This window comes from Hoplias malabaricus, chromosome 10 (genome assembly GCF_029633855.1).
Source record: "Hoplias malabaricus isolate fHopMal1 chromosome 10, fHopMal1.hap1, whole genome shotgun sequence".
Taxonomy (NCBI): Eukaryota; Metazoa; Chordata; class Actinopteri; order Characiformes; family Erythrinidae; genus Hoplias; species Hoplias malabaricus.
In genome coordinates this window covers 40055332-40072417 of record NC_089809.1, presented here as the reverse complement: position 1 = coordinate 40072417, position 17086 = coordinate 40055332, and the positions used below count along the sequence as shown (strand labels likewise).

The 17086-nt window shown below is 43.5% G+C and overlaps 1 protein-coding gene across 2 annotated transcripts in view; it reads right to left on the bottom strand.

Annotated features, from left to right (window-relative positions):
• Positions 1-17071, bottom strand: part of ddc (dopa decarboxylase) — a 38607-nt gene extending 21536 nt beyond the window's left edge. The window contains exons 1-4 of one of the 2 annotated variants that reach the window (XM_066683868.1): positions 16981-17071; positions 9159-9367; positions 5213-5326; positions 3461-3580 (exon numbers count right to left, since the gene is read on the bottom strand). In XM_066683868.1, coding sequence (XP_066539965.1) covers positions 3461-3580; positions 5213-5326; positions 9159-9359 — 435 coding nt within the window. In that variant the 5' untranslated portion in view covers positions 9360-9367; positions 16981-17071. Of the gene's footprint in view, positions 1-3460; positions 3581-5212; positions 5327-9158; positions 9368-10839; positions 10889-16980 lie in introns of those variants that run through there. The other variant, XM_066683867.1, reaches the window with a different exon arrangement.
• Positions 17072-17086: the final 15 nt, after the last annotated feature.

The following is a 17086-nucleotide window of genomic DNA, read 5'->3' as shown; positions in this document are numbered from 1 at the left end:
CACCTGGAGGAAACCCACGCAGACACAGGGAGAACACACCACACTCCTCACAGACAGTCACCCGGAGGAAACCCACGCAGACACAGAGAGAACACACCACACTCCTCACAGACAGTCACCCGGAGGAAACCCACGCAGACACAGGGAGAACACACCACACTCCTCACAGACAGTCACCCGGAGGAAACCCACGCAGACACAGGGAGAACACACCACACTCCTCACAGACAGTCACCCGGAGGAAACCCACGCAGACACAGGGAGAACACACCACACTCCTCACAGACAGTTACCTGGTCGCTGAAGCTGTGTGACTGCGACACTTCCTGCAGTGCCACCGTGCCACCCATGGGAGGGTTTATTATTATTATTATTATTATTATTATATTAATTTATCTTGAGTGTGTGAGTGAATGTGTGAGTGCCCAATGATTCCAGGTAGGCTCTGGACCCACCGCGACCCTGAACTGGATAAGGGTTACAGATAATGAATGATGTAAGATAATGAATGAATATGGCTTTGATTCATTTTCATAGTAATGAATATTTGGTGGATTCTGTCTGCATTTTTAAGAGGGATGTCCTTTAAAACTCTAACAGTGCTGCAAAATTTTACATCATAATAATTATCTAGATAAATCATTATAGAAAAATGTCTTTTGCTAACATTATTAGCTTTATCGCCCAGCTCTAGTGGAGAGAGAGAGGCAGGGACCACCTGCATATGCATAGATCCACACATTAAGTTTAAATACCATCAAGGTCATGATCCAGAATCATATACAGCACCTTTAACAGACACATGCCCATTGATCTACTCTTATAAGCAATATTTACAAATGAATATGAGCAGAACTGGTGGTGGTGCTGTCTTTTCCTGATATTGATTAATGTGGGTTGGCTGTGAAGACAGTGCTCAGAAGACGATCAGCACGGCTTCTTCTTTAACTCCAGGTGCATCTGAATCAGCGTGTCTCTTATTCTCCGTCCTCTCTGTCTCAGTGAGTGGGGGGGTGGCTTTAATTCAAGCTCCTTCAGTGTGTGTGGGACGAGCTCGGCCGGACGTCAGGGCCTTTCTTTGATCTCTCTCTTTAGGTGAAAAATGCACGCCCACAGCTTCATTACCACAAAGTAGAGCCACCGCGTGACGCCACTGGACAATTATTCAGACATTACCGTGAAAATAGGCATGTGCGTCTGAGCCTCTATTGATCCCAAATGTCAATTTTGAGACGTCTTTCTAATGATCGTGAACACAGCCTGTAATCGCTGTTCAGAAGGTAATGAAAGGATTTTAAGGCCAGGATTTACAGCCATCACATAACGAAGCTGCAGCAAAGCCGTGCCATGCTCCATCAATGTGAAATAAAATGATCTGTGAATGTTACATCTTTTGTAAATAGGTCTATTCCTAAAGTGGACGTGCTTCTTTCCACATTGTCCACAGCTCTGGTTCTTAATGAAATGGCCGTGACCTGCTTTGCTCAAAACTTCATGAGCCCCACAGCAGTGTTCTCCCCCTGTGTAAACAGCCCCTGTTCAGAACGCCCTGTTCCTTTAAATGATAACGAGCCGCTCGCTGTTCACCCCGACCCCGAGCGCACAGGAGTGAGTTAGAGTTAGGGTCAGAGTGTTTTCGCTTGGTTCTCTTTCTTCTCCATTTTCACTCAGTGCTCTTATTTCTCAGCACTCTTTGGGTCTGTTTCGCTGTGTTTAACCTCGTATTTGCGCTCTCAACTCGACTGGTCGCTCTAGTTTCATAGTGAGTGGCCCACACATGAATATGAACATGCACTGAACAGGTTTTTCTTTTCATATTCGCATAGTTGTCCTGTAAAAGCAGGTGAGCAGGAGTGATTACACATTTAGACATAGAAATTTGATCTGCGTGTGATAAAGTGATCCAGATTCTTATTGAACATTTTAAAAGCCTCGTTTTAAAAGGGTGTTGGAGTCTGAGACTGTGCTTTAATGACAATCCCTGCCTTTGTCCATCCCTCTCTACTCAGAGGCATAATTTTCAAAAGCTCACAACCCATCAAGCCCTCATCAGGCGTACAGGAAGTGAGTGCAGTTTGTTGCCATAGTGAGCATCAGTGAAAGGGCCAGAGACAAAACAGATGCTGGAGGAGGGCACATATGTGAACACACACACAACATAAGCACGCACTCAAAATAGAAAACACTATGCCAAAGCAATGAAATGATCCATCATCAATAACCTGCTCCTACAGTCAAAACCCTACGATGCTGAATGCTGATTGGATGAATGAAGGTAAATTGGCGCCATCTCATTCCGCTGTGATAACTCGTCTTGTCTTCAGCTGACACGGTAAAAGGCAATTTCCCGCCGACAGCATGTCTCCCTAAAGCTCAAAGTGAAATCAATGACCCACAAATTTGTTGTTTGTGAGAGCTGGCAATGTTTTGGTTTGTGTTTTTTTTTCCCTGCAGGGCACTTAAATTGTCTGTAACCTTTCTGGTGTCAGAATCTAACACAGCAGCGACGTCAACTGAGTTCCAATCACAATTTTCTCTTACCGTGAAAACACCTACACCACATATCAGACATTGTGTAGACACCTGTTCTAATGAATGAGAGCTGCTACTTTGAGGCACACACATTGCTATCTCTAGGGACAGTGTGGAGCAGCTGCAGCAAGCTTAAAGTCACCCTGGGTGGGCTAGTGATATATAGCTGTGTTCAGCTTTATCAAATTCAAACAGGTATGTCCCTGCATCTATTATATAGCTTTCCCACAAGTGTAGAAGCTGTAACTGCTGTGCAACGAGACAAGAGTTCTTTTAATACCAGGAAAAAATGTGAGACGAGGAGGTGTCGCTAACGTTTGGTATTTTAACCTGAAGGAAGTCAACTAATGGGACCTCAAGGTATTCCCACAGAGCACCCACTAACGTGGTGGTGGTGTGTTACTATGTGTGGTGGTGGTGCGAGTGGATCAGACACAGCAGTGCTGCTGGAGTTTTAAACCCGCCGGACTGAGTAGTCCACCAACATCCAGCCGACAGCGTCCTGTGTCACTGATGGAGGACTAGAGGACGACCGACACACACTGTGCAGCGACAGATGAGCTACTGTCTCTGACTCTACATCTACAAGGTGGACCAACGAGGGAGGAGTGTCTCACAGAGTGGACAGAGAGTGGACACAGGGTTTAAAAACTCCAGCAGCACTGCTGTGTCTGATCCACTCTACACCAGCACAACACACACTAACACACCACCACCACGTCAGTGTCACTGCAGCGCTGAGAATGATCCACCACCACATCACACCTGCTCTGTGGGGGTCCTGACCTTTAAAGAACAGGGGAAAAGGTGCTAACAATGTATTTTCTGGAAATTGGCCTGTAATTTGTTTAAAAGGAATGAAAGAGAAAGGACTGTACTCCACTGTTCAGTAACAGTCTATAAATAATACACATGAGAATCTGTTGACCTGTATTACACCTCCTCCTTTCCCCTCTGTTCCGGCAAGAAACTCCTCAGGCAGCCGCAGCATCTTCCCCAGCCAGTCCATCATCACCGTCTCCAGCTCCGTACAGGCAGGACTCGCCGCCTGATACACACACACGCACAGACACACACACACAGAAAGTCTGTTAGTTCATGTGTAAAAGAGAGGAGGCTGAAAATGAATGAAAGACAAAAAGAAATTCAATATAAAATAAAGATAAATGAGTGAATGTGAGTAAATGGATTAAACAAGTAGCACATTTTTTACATATGCAATGAACGCACACACACACGCGCGTGGGTACAGTACACACACACACGCGTGGGTACAGTACACACACACACGCGTGGGTACAGTACACACACACACGCGTGTGGGTACAGTACACACACACGCGTGGGTACAGTACACACACACACGCGTGGGTACAGTACACACACACACGCGTGTGGGTACAGTACACACACACACGCGTGTGGGTACAGTACACACACACACGCGTGTGGGTACAGTACACACACACACGCGTGTGGGTACAGTACACACCCACGCGTGTGGGTACAGTACACACACCCACGCGTGTGGGTACAGTACACACACCCACGCGTGTGGGTACAGTACACACACCCACGCGTGTGGGTACAGTACACACACCCACGCGTGTGGGTACAGTACACACACCCACGCGTGTGGGTACAGTACACACACCCACGCGTGTGGGTACAGTACACACACCCACGCGTGTGGGTACAGTAAACACCCAGACACGCGTGTGGGTACAGTAAACACCCAGACACGCGTGTGGGTACAGTAAACACCCAGACACGCGTGTGGGTACAGTAAACACCCAGACACGCGTGTGGGTACAGTAAACACCCAGACACGCGTGTGGGTACAGTAAACACCCAGACACGCGTGTGGGTACAGTAAACACCCAGACACGCGTGTGGGTACAGTAAACACCCAGACACGCGTGTGGGTACAGTAAACACCCAGACACGCGTGTGGGTACAGTAAACACACAGACACGCGTGTGGGTACAGTAAACACACAGACACGCGTGTGGGTACAGTAAACACACAGACACGCGTGTGGGTACAGTAAACACACAGACACGCGCGTGGGTACAGTAAACACACAGACACGCGCGTGGGTACAGTAAACACACAGACACACACGCGTGGCTACAGTAAACACAGACACACGCGTGGCTACAGTAAACACAGACACACGCACGTGGGTACAGTAAACACAGACACACGCACGTGGGTACAGTAAACACAGACACACGCACGTGGGTACAGTAAACACAGACACACGCACGTGGGTACAGTAAACACAGACACACGCACGTGGGTACAGTAAACACAGACACACGCACGTGGGTACAGTAAACACACTAGTGATTAGGTACAGTAATAGATCACTAACCGCCAACTATTCCCCACTTTCTGCGGCTGAAGTGTGTGCGTGTGTATGTGTGTGGTCACTGTCCCTATTGTGTGTACGTTCAATAGATCACTGCTTATTATTTATTTCTTAATTAAATTTCAGACATTGGAGTTTGAAAGCTGAAAACATTTTGCTACGACTTTAAAACCTTGTCTTGCTTTGTGTGCATCAGCTTTTTCAGGTCCTCCATTGCTAGCCTATTTTAAAATCGAATCTACCACCATGAGGAAGATTGGATTGATGGTTTGTTGGATGGAAAGATGTTATGAGAATGAAACATACCCAGGAAAATCCAATACAGCCAATAGCTCCACACAGCATGTCTGCCAGTAGGGAAGGAAAGGAGCTGCCAGTGGGGAAGTACGCGAAGAAGTATGGACTGTGCCAGTGAGTGATCTGCACAAGGATATAAATAAATAAAGATACAGGAACATTGTAGGTTTTACATGTCATAGTCACATCCTGATCATCCTTTGTGTTTCACACCCCTGATCAGTTTAGACTCCCGGGGGTGATAAATGTGATCACTTCATCCTGGTTTTCCCTGAAAGACAAAGAAATTCCGTGCCAATGAATGAACAAGCATACAGCAGCATGGGTCTGTGTTCTTGAGACAGTTTGAGAGAGTTTCCCACTGTGAGTAATTTCTGAACACTGATAAACCATAATAACCAGGCTTCAACCACACCCAGGATCTAATTAGGACTGAGAGGAAAGTTAAAAAAAAAAAAAGTTAGAAAGGGCAAAAGATAAGTGAGAACGTTTGGCATTCATATTTTCCTTGTGCCTCTTTAATATTTCCCCTAGGAACAGATTAAAAGAATACGCTGGTGCACAGCTAATACACTTTCTAATGATTTTCACACTGAAATTAAAAAAAAGTTCACACACAAAGAAAGAACACGTATGCCTTAAAGGCAACATCTATTATTGTGGGGAAACATTGTTCTCTCTGGTTTGTTTATGTTCAGAAGTGTCATGTCTTTCAAGGTGGAATTGTGTGTTTGGGAGAAAAGTTGTTTGTAAGTGGCTGAAGTGTAACTTTACCACAGTAACTCATTTGTATCTCGAATTTGTAGCGCTCTTCCAAATTTAGAGTCAGTTCCATCTACATCAAAAGTCAATATTACCAACCTCTGGAGCAGGAACAAGGCAAACTCCTCATTTCAATTCATGCTTTTTAATGTTTGGAGCCTCTCCATTGTTTAAAAATCTCCAGATGGTGTTTCTCTGTCGTGAGCAGAGAGAGAAAGAGAGAGAAAGCCTAGTACCGGACAGAGACACCTTTTTTAAAAAGCTACTTATAGAAACTGGGGCTTTGTAAAAACATTAGACCATTTTCCCGCCTAAACCGACTGGAGAGCAGCAAATGGTGAGGAAACATCCTCAGAATTTTATAAAAAGTGTTTTTGATTAATATTGTGATGATTAATATATATATATATATTTTTTTTTTGCACAGGCCACATTTTAAATCTTTTGCAAGACTGGCAGGTCATCACACAGGGGTGGCATGAGGAATGGGCATAGTGGGCAAGGTTTAATCACCCTGTGGAACTCCTGTAGCAGACATAGCAAAGTATAATTGGCCTGTGGAGCTCCTATAGCGGGTATAGTGATGTTTAATTTCCCTGTGCTGGGCCTACCGCCGCTAGGGTGAGGGTTAATTGCTCTATAATGGTTTAATGAGGTACAGTCGCCTTGTGGGGCTCCTGTAGGGGGTACAGTCGCCTTGTGGGGCTCCTGTAGGGCGTATAGTGAGGTACAGTCGCCTTGTGGGGCTCCTGTAGGGGGTACAGTCGCCTTGTGGGGCTCCTGTAGGGGGTATAGTGAGGTACAGTCGCCTTGTGGGGCTTCTGTAGTGGGTATAGTGAGGTACAGTCGCCTTGTGGGGCTTCTGTAGTGGGTATAGTGAGGTACAGTCGCCTTGTGGGGCTTCTGTAGTGGGTATAGTGAGGTACAGTCGCCTTGTGGGGCTTCTGTAGTGGGTATAGTGAGGTACAGTCGCCTTGTGGGGCTTCTGTAGGGGGTATAGTGAGGTACAGTCGCCTTGTGGGGCTTCTGTAGGGGGTATAGTGAAGTATAGTCGCCTTGTGGGGCTTCTGTAGGGGGTATAGTGAGGTATAGTCGCCTTGTGGGGCTTCTGTAGGGGGTATAGTGAGGTATAGTCGCCCTGTGGGGCTCTTGTAGTGGAAATAGCAAGGTTTTGTCTGTATTAGATGCACACCACATATTTTCATATGGCTGGTAATATTCAAAATTTTTACATTTAAAAGGTGTTATCTCACTCCAATAGTGTATTGTGCATGTTCCACAAAATAAAACGTGTACTTCAATAAATGAAGAGTAAATAAATTATGCCACCGGCTGTTCAGAATATTCAGGAAGAGCGCTGTATCAGAATCCAACACTGGTTTTGTACAGAGCACATTGCAGAAACAATGCACAAATTCAGCTGGGAATTCATATCTTCAAGAATATCATTGACCTTTCTTCTGAATGTTGTAAATATTACTGAGCTACTTTGAACTCTTCCATGTTCCAGATCTCACTCACACTGAGACTGTGTGTCTATGGAAAACCATGGAACAAAAAAGACCTACGGCAGAAGATCTCCGTATAGTTAAAATCATCAATTTTATATTTAAATAGTATTAATAAATTATATATATTTTGTAAAAATGATAAATATTTTGTATATTTGATTTGTTTAACCAGGGTATTCACATATTCTAAAACTTTTTTTCAGATATATAAAGACACAAAAATACATGTAATTAAATAAAATTATATAAATTATTTAAATACTTCACAAAATAGAGACAAAAAAGTAGGTAATTATTCTGTAAATATATATATATATATATATATTTTTTTTTTTAATGAAATATTTTATTTTATGACATATGAACAATAAAAACATTTTATATTTGTTTAAATGTGCCTCTATTTTGTGAAACATAATATGTAACAGTCATATTTGATTTATAATATGAATTAATTATTTTTAAAAAAAAGCACATAAATAATTAATAAATGGATTAAGAAATGTAAATATGTACTTGATTAGTTCAGTGAATTTGATGTATTCCTTTCCCAATTCTACGCAGAGTTCAACACACGCTGTGTAAAGGGGTTAAATAAACTAACAGCATGTTTACATTTGATGACTGTTATTAGGTGTGATTTATATTTTCATAAAGTGTTTTATCACACTGATCTGAACTCACTGTAAAAAAGGGCTTTGACATGTATGAATAAGTAATTAATATAAACAAATAGAACCTGACAGAGAAGTTGCTGATTAATATTCAACCACAATAAACACACAAACTTTCATTAATCAACAGCTGGTGTAAGATATCATGCTAGTTAAGAAGTATTATTATTATCATTATTATAATTATATGATTCCAAAATGAAAATCTGCAGTATTATTAAAAAAAAAATGTAAAAAATACAATGATCAAATCTGACAGAAATCAGATTAACAGTTTGTAGCATTTGGCTCAAAAATCCTAACAACATTTGAGTTTTTTGACTCTCACTTTATCAGCTGTTTGACTGTTTTCTTTTTTAATCAAACAAAAGCTCAAATTCATGTAGGTTTTAAAATTGAATTAGCATTTACATATGAATTTACATATTTACATTACAAATCATGGCATATTTGAGTTACGTGGGTCAGTGAAACTTGGCATGTGTGAATGTTTCATGTAAACACATAGCAATTGTCTCGGCATTTAAATAAAACACAAATAAATTACACAAAATTAGCCTTGCCCTCCATTGGGTAAAGTACAGAGGAACACAATAGGCCCTACTTTATTCTTTTGTTCCAAAGTAATTTTGTTGCCTAAATATGAAAAAGTTGCTGAGCAAAAATAACAATGAAAACAAAACGTTAACAAACAATGAGCTGCTAAAATGCAACTTTGTAAAAAGTAGATCCTTTATTCACTAATATTTAACATTAAAATATTCTAAATACAAAATGCCAAACAAATCGATATACCTCCAATATTTCACACAATATACATTTACCTGAATAAATGTAGCTGGTCACATTGTTGCTGTCTGTGAGCCCCACCTTGGACACCACAGTATACCTGGGCCAGACTCCTAATGTTACATACTATCTCTGTAACCTATTTCAATAAGATGATCCGTGTAATGTTGTTAATGTCAGTAACATCAGAAATCTCAAATTCCATCATCGCTGACTCACCCCTGGCATGATGACCCTCTCAATGTCCTTGGTCAACTCCTCGTACGTTTCCGGCTCATACGGCGCCTCCTCTGGGATCAGGTTTCTCAGGTAGCCAGGTTCCACCTCAGGGTAGACTTGCCTCTCCTCAATGTTCTCCAGATAATCAGCCACATAGTCCACCATCTCCTTTCCTCTCTTGCGGAACTCTGCAGTGTCCATCCTGAAACCTTTAGAGCAGGTCAAAAGACAGGGGGTGGGTCAGGGGTATTGTTTTATAAATGTACATATTCACATTAATGCCATAGCGATCATTATAAACACCCTGTGCCGTCACCCATAATTCCCTTGCAATTCTACAACAGTTAGAGACAGAACTCTTTTAGCGTTTTTTTTTTTTTTTTCACCAGTGAGGAAACAGATCCTGAAATGTTTGTCCGAGCTGCAACCAAAGACCAGTGGGTTCTTCAGAAGGAACCGTGACACAGTTTGAGGGCGAGTCTAGATTAAGAAGCTCCAGAGCAACAAATATAGCGTTAAGTTGCAGTAGAGCTGGACGTGTCAATTACAGAGTGTTAGAAATAGATACAACAGAAATAAATACTACAGCATCTGTCCCTCACACTGTGCAAAACTTTCATGATACATGAAACATACATTCATTGCCTATAACCGCTTATCCTGTTTAGGGTCAAGGAATCACTGGGCGCAAAGCAGGAACACACGCTGGAGGAGGCGCCAGTCCTTCACAGGGCAACACACACTCACACCTACAGACACTTTTGAGTCACCAATCCATCTACCAACGTGTGTTTTTAGAGCGTGGGAGGAAACCGGAGCACCCGGAGGAAAATGACGCAGACACAGGGAGAACACACCACACTCCTCACAGACAGTCACCCTGAGCTGCGCCACCATGCTGCCCCTGCTCCAATATTCCTTGGAATAAAATATTTTTACATTGACTTCCATTAAAATATGGAATAGGACCTGTTCAAGATCCAGAGACCTTTGGTGGAAATGCACAATTGGAACTAAACTGTGGGGGGCACTGCTGGTTAGCACTGATTTACATGCTCTGTACTCCATGTACACAGAAGGGTTTGTGTGTATCAATCTGTATTGGCTGCATTTTAGAAACTACTGGACATTACAGGAGGTTTCATGAGACATTTTCTAAATTGGGAGCATGTGAGATATTCCTCCTCTGCACCTTTTCTCCTCACAATGTTGCTGACGCTACCTGGGGAACAATGGGTGGATATAAGATCAAAGAGAGGAACATTCTGCACACATTTTGTAATGTGACAGCTCACCCAGGGGTGGATTGAAACAGGGCAAGCCACCAACAGAGCACTAGAGAAATAGGCCTCAAGTGCAGAGACACACAAACAACCCTAACTCTGGACGTTAGGAACACCGAGACTAAATGAAATGAGAGGAAAACTTAAGATGTCAGGGGAAAACTGATCAGCTCAGAATCGAGCAAAAGAAAACAAAGGCGAGAGAGCTTCCCAAAACAAAAGGGAGGGACAAGACGAGACAAAAGAAATTAAAGATAGAACACAACTTATTTCTAATTATTTATTTACACTAAAAAATGGTAAAGAAAAGAAAATATTGAATCCCAAGAGACAAACCAGAAGGAAAGCTCTGGTGGAGAAGAAGATAGAGACCCAGGAGAAAACTCAAGAGCCTTTACCAAATTATCGGCCAGGCTTGCACTGCACTCTGAGAAGAGAAACCCAAGACTGAGCACTGAGGTGTGTGTTGGCTTTCCCTTAAGTAGGAGTAGCCCAGGTGGAACCAATTGCCCCAAATTAAGAGTGTCTCTGTCACCCTCTAGTGACTGGGGGTGGCTTAGCCAGCAGCCTCACCCCAGCCCCAGGCAGACCTCTTACACATTTCTGAGCTTTTCACATCTCCAGGAGATAAGGATAGAGCACAGTGTACAAAGTGCAACAGTTCTGAACTCTGTAATCCCACAAATCACAAATGGCCCTTTTTAGTTACTGCTCCAGCAGAAGACAATAAAGCCTGTAGTGCTGTCAAAAGTTTGTGGACACTTTGCAATATATTTGCTATAAAAGCCTCTACTATTCAAGAAAGACTTTACACGAGCCGTTTCTAGCGATTTGACGGCTGTTCGCCAGGAGAACATTAGTGATGAATAATTTTGCATCGCAACCTCTGCTCTATTTGATGCATTTGTGATGAGCTGAAGCAGAGGTTGCGATCCATCACCACTGACATTCCTCAGCTCCACTGTGCCATAGGTCAATGATCTGGGGCTTTAAATCAGCTTTTCTTAGCTGAGGTGTCATCTAGCTTCATGACATAATTGACATAAAAATAAAAACGATAAGTTACAAAACTTTATCATTAAAATACAACGCGGTAAAACCGCACATCTTAATGTCACAGTGGTGGGTGCTTTCAAGGGAACATATACGTACCTTTAACTACGGAACACAATTTCTAGAATTTTCTTATTCTATTATAATTTTAGATTTTAATTTGTGTTGACTTCATACGCCCCGTTTCTTCTAAAGGAGTTTTAGAACTCCTTTGTTGAATGTTCATTTATTTTACACTGAAATTAAAGCCAGACAGTCACCCGGAGGAAACCCACGCAGACACAGGGAGAACACACCACACTCCTCACAGACAGTCACCCGGAGGAAACCCACGCAGACACAGGGAGAACACACCACACTCCTCACAGACAGTCACTCGGAGGAAACACACGCAGACACAGGGAGAACACACCACACTCCTCACAGACAGTCACCCGGAGGAAACCCACACAGACACGGGGAGAACACACCACACTCCTCACAGACAGTCACCCGGAGGAAACCCATGCAGACACAGGGAGAACACACCACACTCCTCACAGACAGTCACCCGGAGGAAACCCACGCAGACACAGGGAGAACACACCACACTCCTCACAGACAGTCACCCGGAGGAAACCCACGCAGACACAGGGAGAACACACCACACTCCTCACAGACAGTCACCCGGAGGAAACCCACACAGACACAGGGAGAACACACCACACTCCTCACAGACAGTCACCCGGAGGAAACCCACGCAGACACAGGGAGAACACACCACACTCCTCACAGACAGTCACCCGGAGGAAACCCATGCAGACACAGGGAGAACACACCACACTCCTCACAGACAGTCACCCGGAGGAAACCCACACAGACACGGGGAGAACACACCACACTCCTCACAGACAGTCACCCGGAGGAAACCCATGCAGACACAGGGAGAACACACCACACTCCTCACAGACAGTCACCCGGAGGAAACCCACGCAGACACAGGGAGAACACACCACACTCCTCACAGACAGTCACCCGGAGGAAACCCACGCAGACACAGGGAGAACACACCACACTCCTCACAGACAGTCACCCGGAGGAAACCCACACAGACACGGGGAGAACACACCACACTCCTCACAGACAGTCACCCGGAGGAAACCCATGCAGACACAGGGAGAACACACCACACTCCTCACAGACAGTCACCCGGAGGAAACCCATGAACCCACAACCTCCAGGCCCCTGGAGCTATGTGACTGCGACATTACCTGCTGCACCACCGTATTACCCAATCTTCAAGTTGCATTATGTAATCAAATCCTCACAGCTATGTTAGGACATGTAGTGTAAATCCTTAATTTGAAATTTGATGGTCAAACAATGTTAAAAATGTTCATGTACTTAAAGGAATACTAGGTAAAATTTGGTATTGAAAACTAAATACTGAAATCATGGGGGAGGCAGAGGGAGGGAGGTCTGGTTTCCTACCCTCCTCCTAAAGTTACATAATGCAGTTTCTACACTGCTGAGCCCAAAGTGACAACAGATATAGCTCTATTCTCCCTGTTACAGCTCAGGGGAGCATCACAGTGGTTTTGAAGCTGTGATTTTAAGGTAAAAATAATACGTGAATTGTATAAAGCACCATGGATTCATGACTGTCCTGGACGGCTTGCCCCAGGTTAAGAGAGCTCTTCTCGCGAGGAGAGAGGATGCGAGGGAGAGAGCACGAAGGCTAATAATCTTCCAAGTCCTGCTGGCCCTGATTCCCTGGAGTAAACACTTTCCTCTGTGTAATCCACATTAATACAGTCTAATGCAGGTGAGGCGCGAGAGCAGCATGGAGGTCATCAGCTCACCAGCAGTGTGCACCTCTACTTCATTACACCATCGCAATACCGTTAAAGCTCTTAAGCCCTACCATTCTGAAGGAGCCATGCGCACGCACACACACACACACACACACACACACACACACACACACACACTAAACTAAACCATAACTAATACTAGCATAACACTAACTAGCTTACAATTAGTGGTGTCAGCGGATTTAAAATTTTAGTTAATCACATTGACATTCCATAATTAAACACAGGCTAAAATGCTAGTATCTATTTTAATTTTTGGGGGTTGGAAATGAAACCAATAAATGTGTAGAGCTGTTAGAGGAAACCAAACCAAACTTTATTATAACATTTCAGAGTAGGTGTGAAACTTCACTTTGGTGAGTGAACGTTTGAGGGAGAGAGAGGTTAACATCAAACGCAATGAAGCTCCGCGACAAGCTTTAATCGAGAAAACTGCAGCGTGCAGCTCACAGCTCAGACACTAACACACCTCCACATTCAGCTCCAACAGCTTTGTAAGAGAGAAATGAGACAGGCACGAGAGGAAAAAACAAAGGAGAGAGAGTGAGAGGGAAACAGTAAGTGTGATGAGATGTGATCACGACGCTGTGTTTACCTCTCGTAATGAAACTACTAATATGCCACGTTAGATGATTGATTCATGTTAAACTTTCATTCATTCATTCATTCATTCATTGTCTGTAACCCTTATCCAGTTCAGGGTCGCGATGGGTCCAGAGCCTACCTGGAATCATTGGGCGCAAGGCAGGAATACACCCTGGAGGGGGCGCTAGTCCTTCACAGGGCAACACACACACACACACATTCACTCACACACTCACACCTACGGACACTTTTGAGTCGCCAATCCACCTACCAACGTGTGTTTTTGGACTGTGGGAGGAAACCAGAGCACCCGGAGGAAACCCATGCAGACACAGGGAGAACACACCACACTCCTCACAGACAGTCACCCGGAGGAAACCCACGCGGACACAGGGAGAACACACCACACTCCTCACAGACAGTCACCCGGAGGAAACCCATGCAGACACAGGGAGAACACACCACACTCCTCACAGACAGTTACCCGGAGGAAACCCACGCGGACACAGGGAGAACACACCACACTCCTCACAGACAGTCACCCGGAGTGGGAATCAAACCCACAACCTCCAGGTCCCTGGAGCTGTGTGACTGTGACAACTACCTGTTGCGCCACGGTGCCGACCCCATGTTAAACATATTTTTTTATTTTTTTTATAATATGGCACCTATGTTGGGGTTTTTTTTTAGGGATTATGTGGAAAATGTTCACTAACATTTATCCTGTAGAAAGGAGGGGTTAAGTTATTTCACACACCATTTGACCTTCCAAACTTCACATATGTTCATAAACATACCGAAATATGACAAAGCACATAAGTGTGCGTGTATAAATGTGTGTGTGTGTGTGTTTGAGAGGAAGAGCAAGAGCTGTGTATGTGAGAGAGAGAGAGAGAGAGAGAGAGAGAGAGAGAAATCAGTTTATGAGTAAATCACATGAAAACGCAGATGTGCAGTAAGTAACAAACCCATAAAAGTCTGGTCTCCACAACTTTACCCTCAACCTCCCGCTTCACTTCGTTATCAATAAATGGACCTGTCTACTTTATTATAAAAGGGTCACTAACAACTCTTCAGATCACGCAGAAGTGAGTAATAATACGGAAATATGGTGGTAACAGGTTGCAGTAGCTGCTGATGTAGTAAGATGTGATATTAGTGTCATTTTATCCGAAAGACAGTGAAGACGTCCTGTTTAAATTGAGCCGTGTTTTGGTGTACGTTTGTGGTAAAGACCCTAATATCACACACCTCTCTACAGCTGCACTTACTGAATCATTATTCACTAACAGCTATGAACTTGTAAATTAATTTATGGGGAAATACAGTATTAAGAATGTAGTATCAGTTATTACCCCTCCGTACAGTAAAGTGCTACTGAATCATTCACCACTGCTCAGTGTCTGATCGCAGCACCACCACTGGCCAAATGTAATTGGGATGGTCTCTCATTCTTAACCTTGCAGTGACACTGAGGTGTTTTTACACTGAAATATAGTGTTGAATTTACTGAAAAATCTCATGCAACAATATGCACTGTACATCTCTGATCTAGCATCTTTAGATTTATTTTACCACTGTAATAACTGCAAAAGTGGTCTTAAAAATTAAGTAATATAAATTCTAAATGGTAATTTGTGATTAATGCGCATGTATACACAATAATAACAGTATGACATCACCGGAGGGTGATCAGAAATAAGACATCACTGCTCCACTAGTGGAAAACACCACACACGACAAAAAAGAACACAAAATCCCTTCACCAGAACAAAACACGCACACCTCTTAAATGACCCCAGGACTCACCTAAATGGTGGCCGCGGGGCATGCTGGGAGCTCCCCCGTGAGCACCTCAGCTCCTCCCACACCCAGTGGCAACACAATATAATTGGGCAAAAAATTGAGTTACAGTGCGACGTTTAGCTAAAATTACCCAATAAACTGATGACTTTTGAATTTAATTATTTCATGTAAATCTTATACAATTTCCTTGTATTACATGTGCCACAAACAAAATCAAAACAAAACAACCCATTTTGTACGTTGTAGCAAACCTAGACATGTCCCTGGAGTTTTACAACATTAAAGTCAGTGCTAAGGCTGAGAGTGGACCACCACCTAAAAATCTCCAGCTGATATCTCCACCTCCACAAACGGCATCAGCTGTGAATCCAGTGAAGACTGCACACACAGAACAGCACAGAGACAGAAACCACACGTTCATGTGTTTCTTTTTCAGTCACAATGACCATTACCTGTCAGTTCGTTATTTTTAAGCCTCAGTAAAAAAAAACAAGAGAGAGTAGAGCTCCTCGTGTCTCTGAATGAAGGAGAAAGTGGTTGTATCTGATGGTGACTGATTGAGAATGAGAAGTGTGGCAGAGGTTAGTAACAGCCCTATTTTCTTCAAAACCCCAGTTTTGGAAAGTCCTGTTTTTACTTGATCTTTCAGGTTCCTCGCTGATACACGAGGACCCAGGACCCTGCCTCCGCTCACCGTCCTTCCTCAGGCCGCTTTGGGTCTGTACTGACCGCTACACACCCGGAACAGCCCTTAGTTCTGGAGACTGACCAAAACATTACAACCATCACAGTGTGGCCCTCTGATCCTTACACTGACCCTTTCTCTTTCTGCAACATCAACTTCACACTTTCATAACTTTCATTTAAAGTCAATGTAAAAAAGATTTTATTCAAAATAAGTAGAGCGTTTCTATTGGTTCATTCATCACCATATTTTCACACTAATGATGTAGTAAACTAAACATCCACAAATGCATAGAGATAGGTTTTCTATTGGACAGTGACACTATATACATCTCCAAAATAACCCCAACACTTCAGAGAGAAAGAACTGAACCGTGTCCCACTTTATTCCTTAAAAGCACTTACACATTACGACTGAACCTTGCTCTCTGTCTAATCATTCAACAGGTGCTCTCTCTCTCTCTCTCTCTCTCTCTCTCACACACACACACACACATACTCTCTCTCTCTCTCTCTCTCTCATTCACTGGACAACATTAGGGACAGTGCCATACTCACAGTGTCTGTCAAAAGCTCTGTCGTCCTCTTCCTCTGTGCTCACAGCACACTCTTTCTGCAGGGTCACAGAATACACACCCACCCACACACACACTCACACACACTC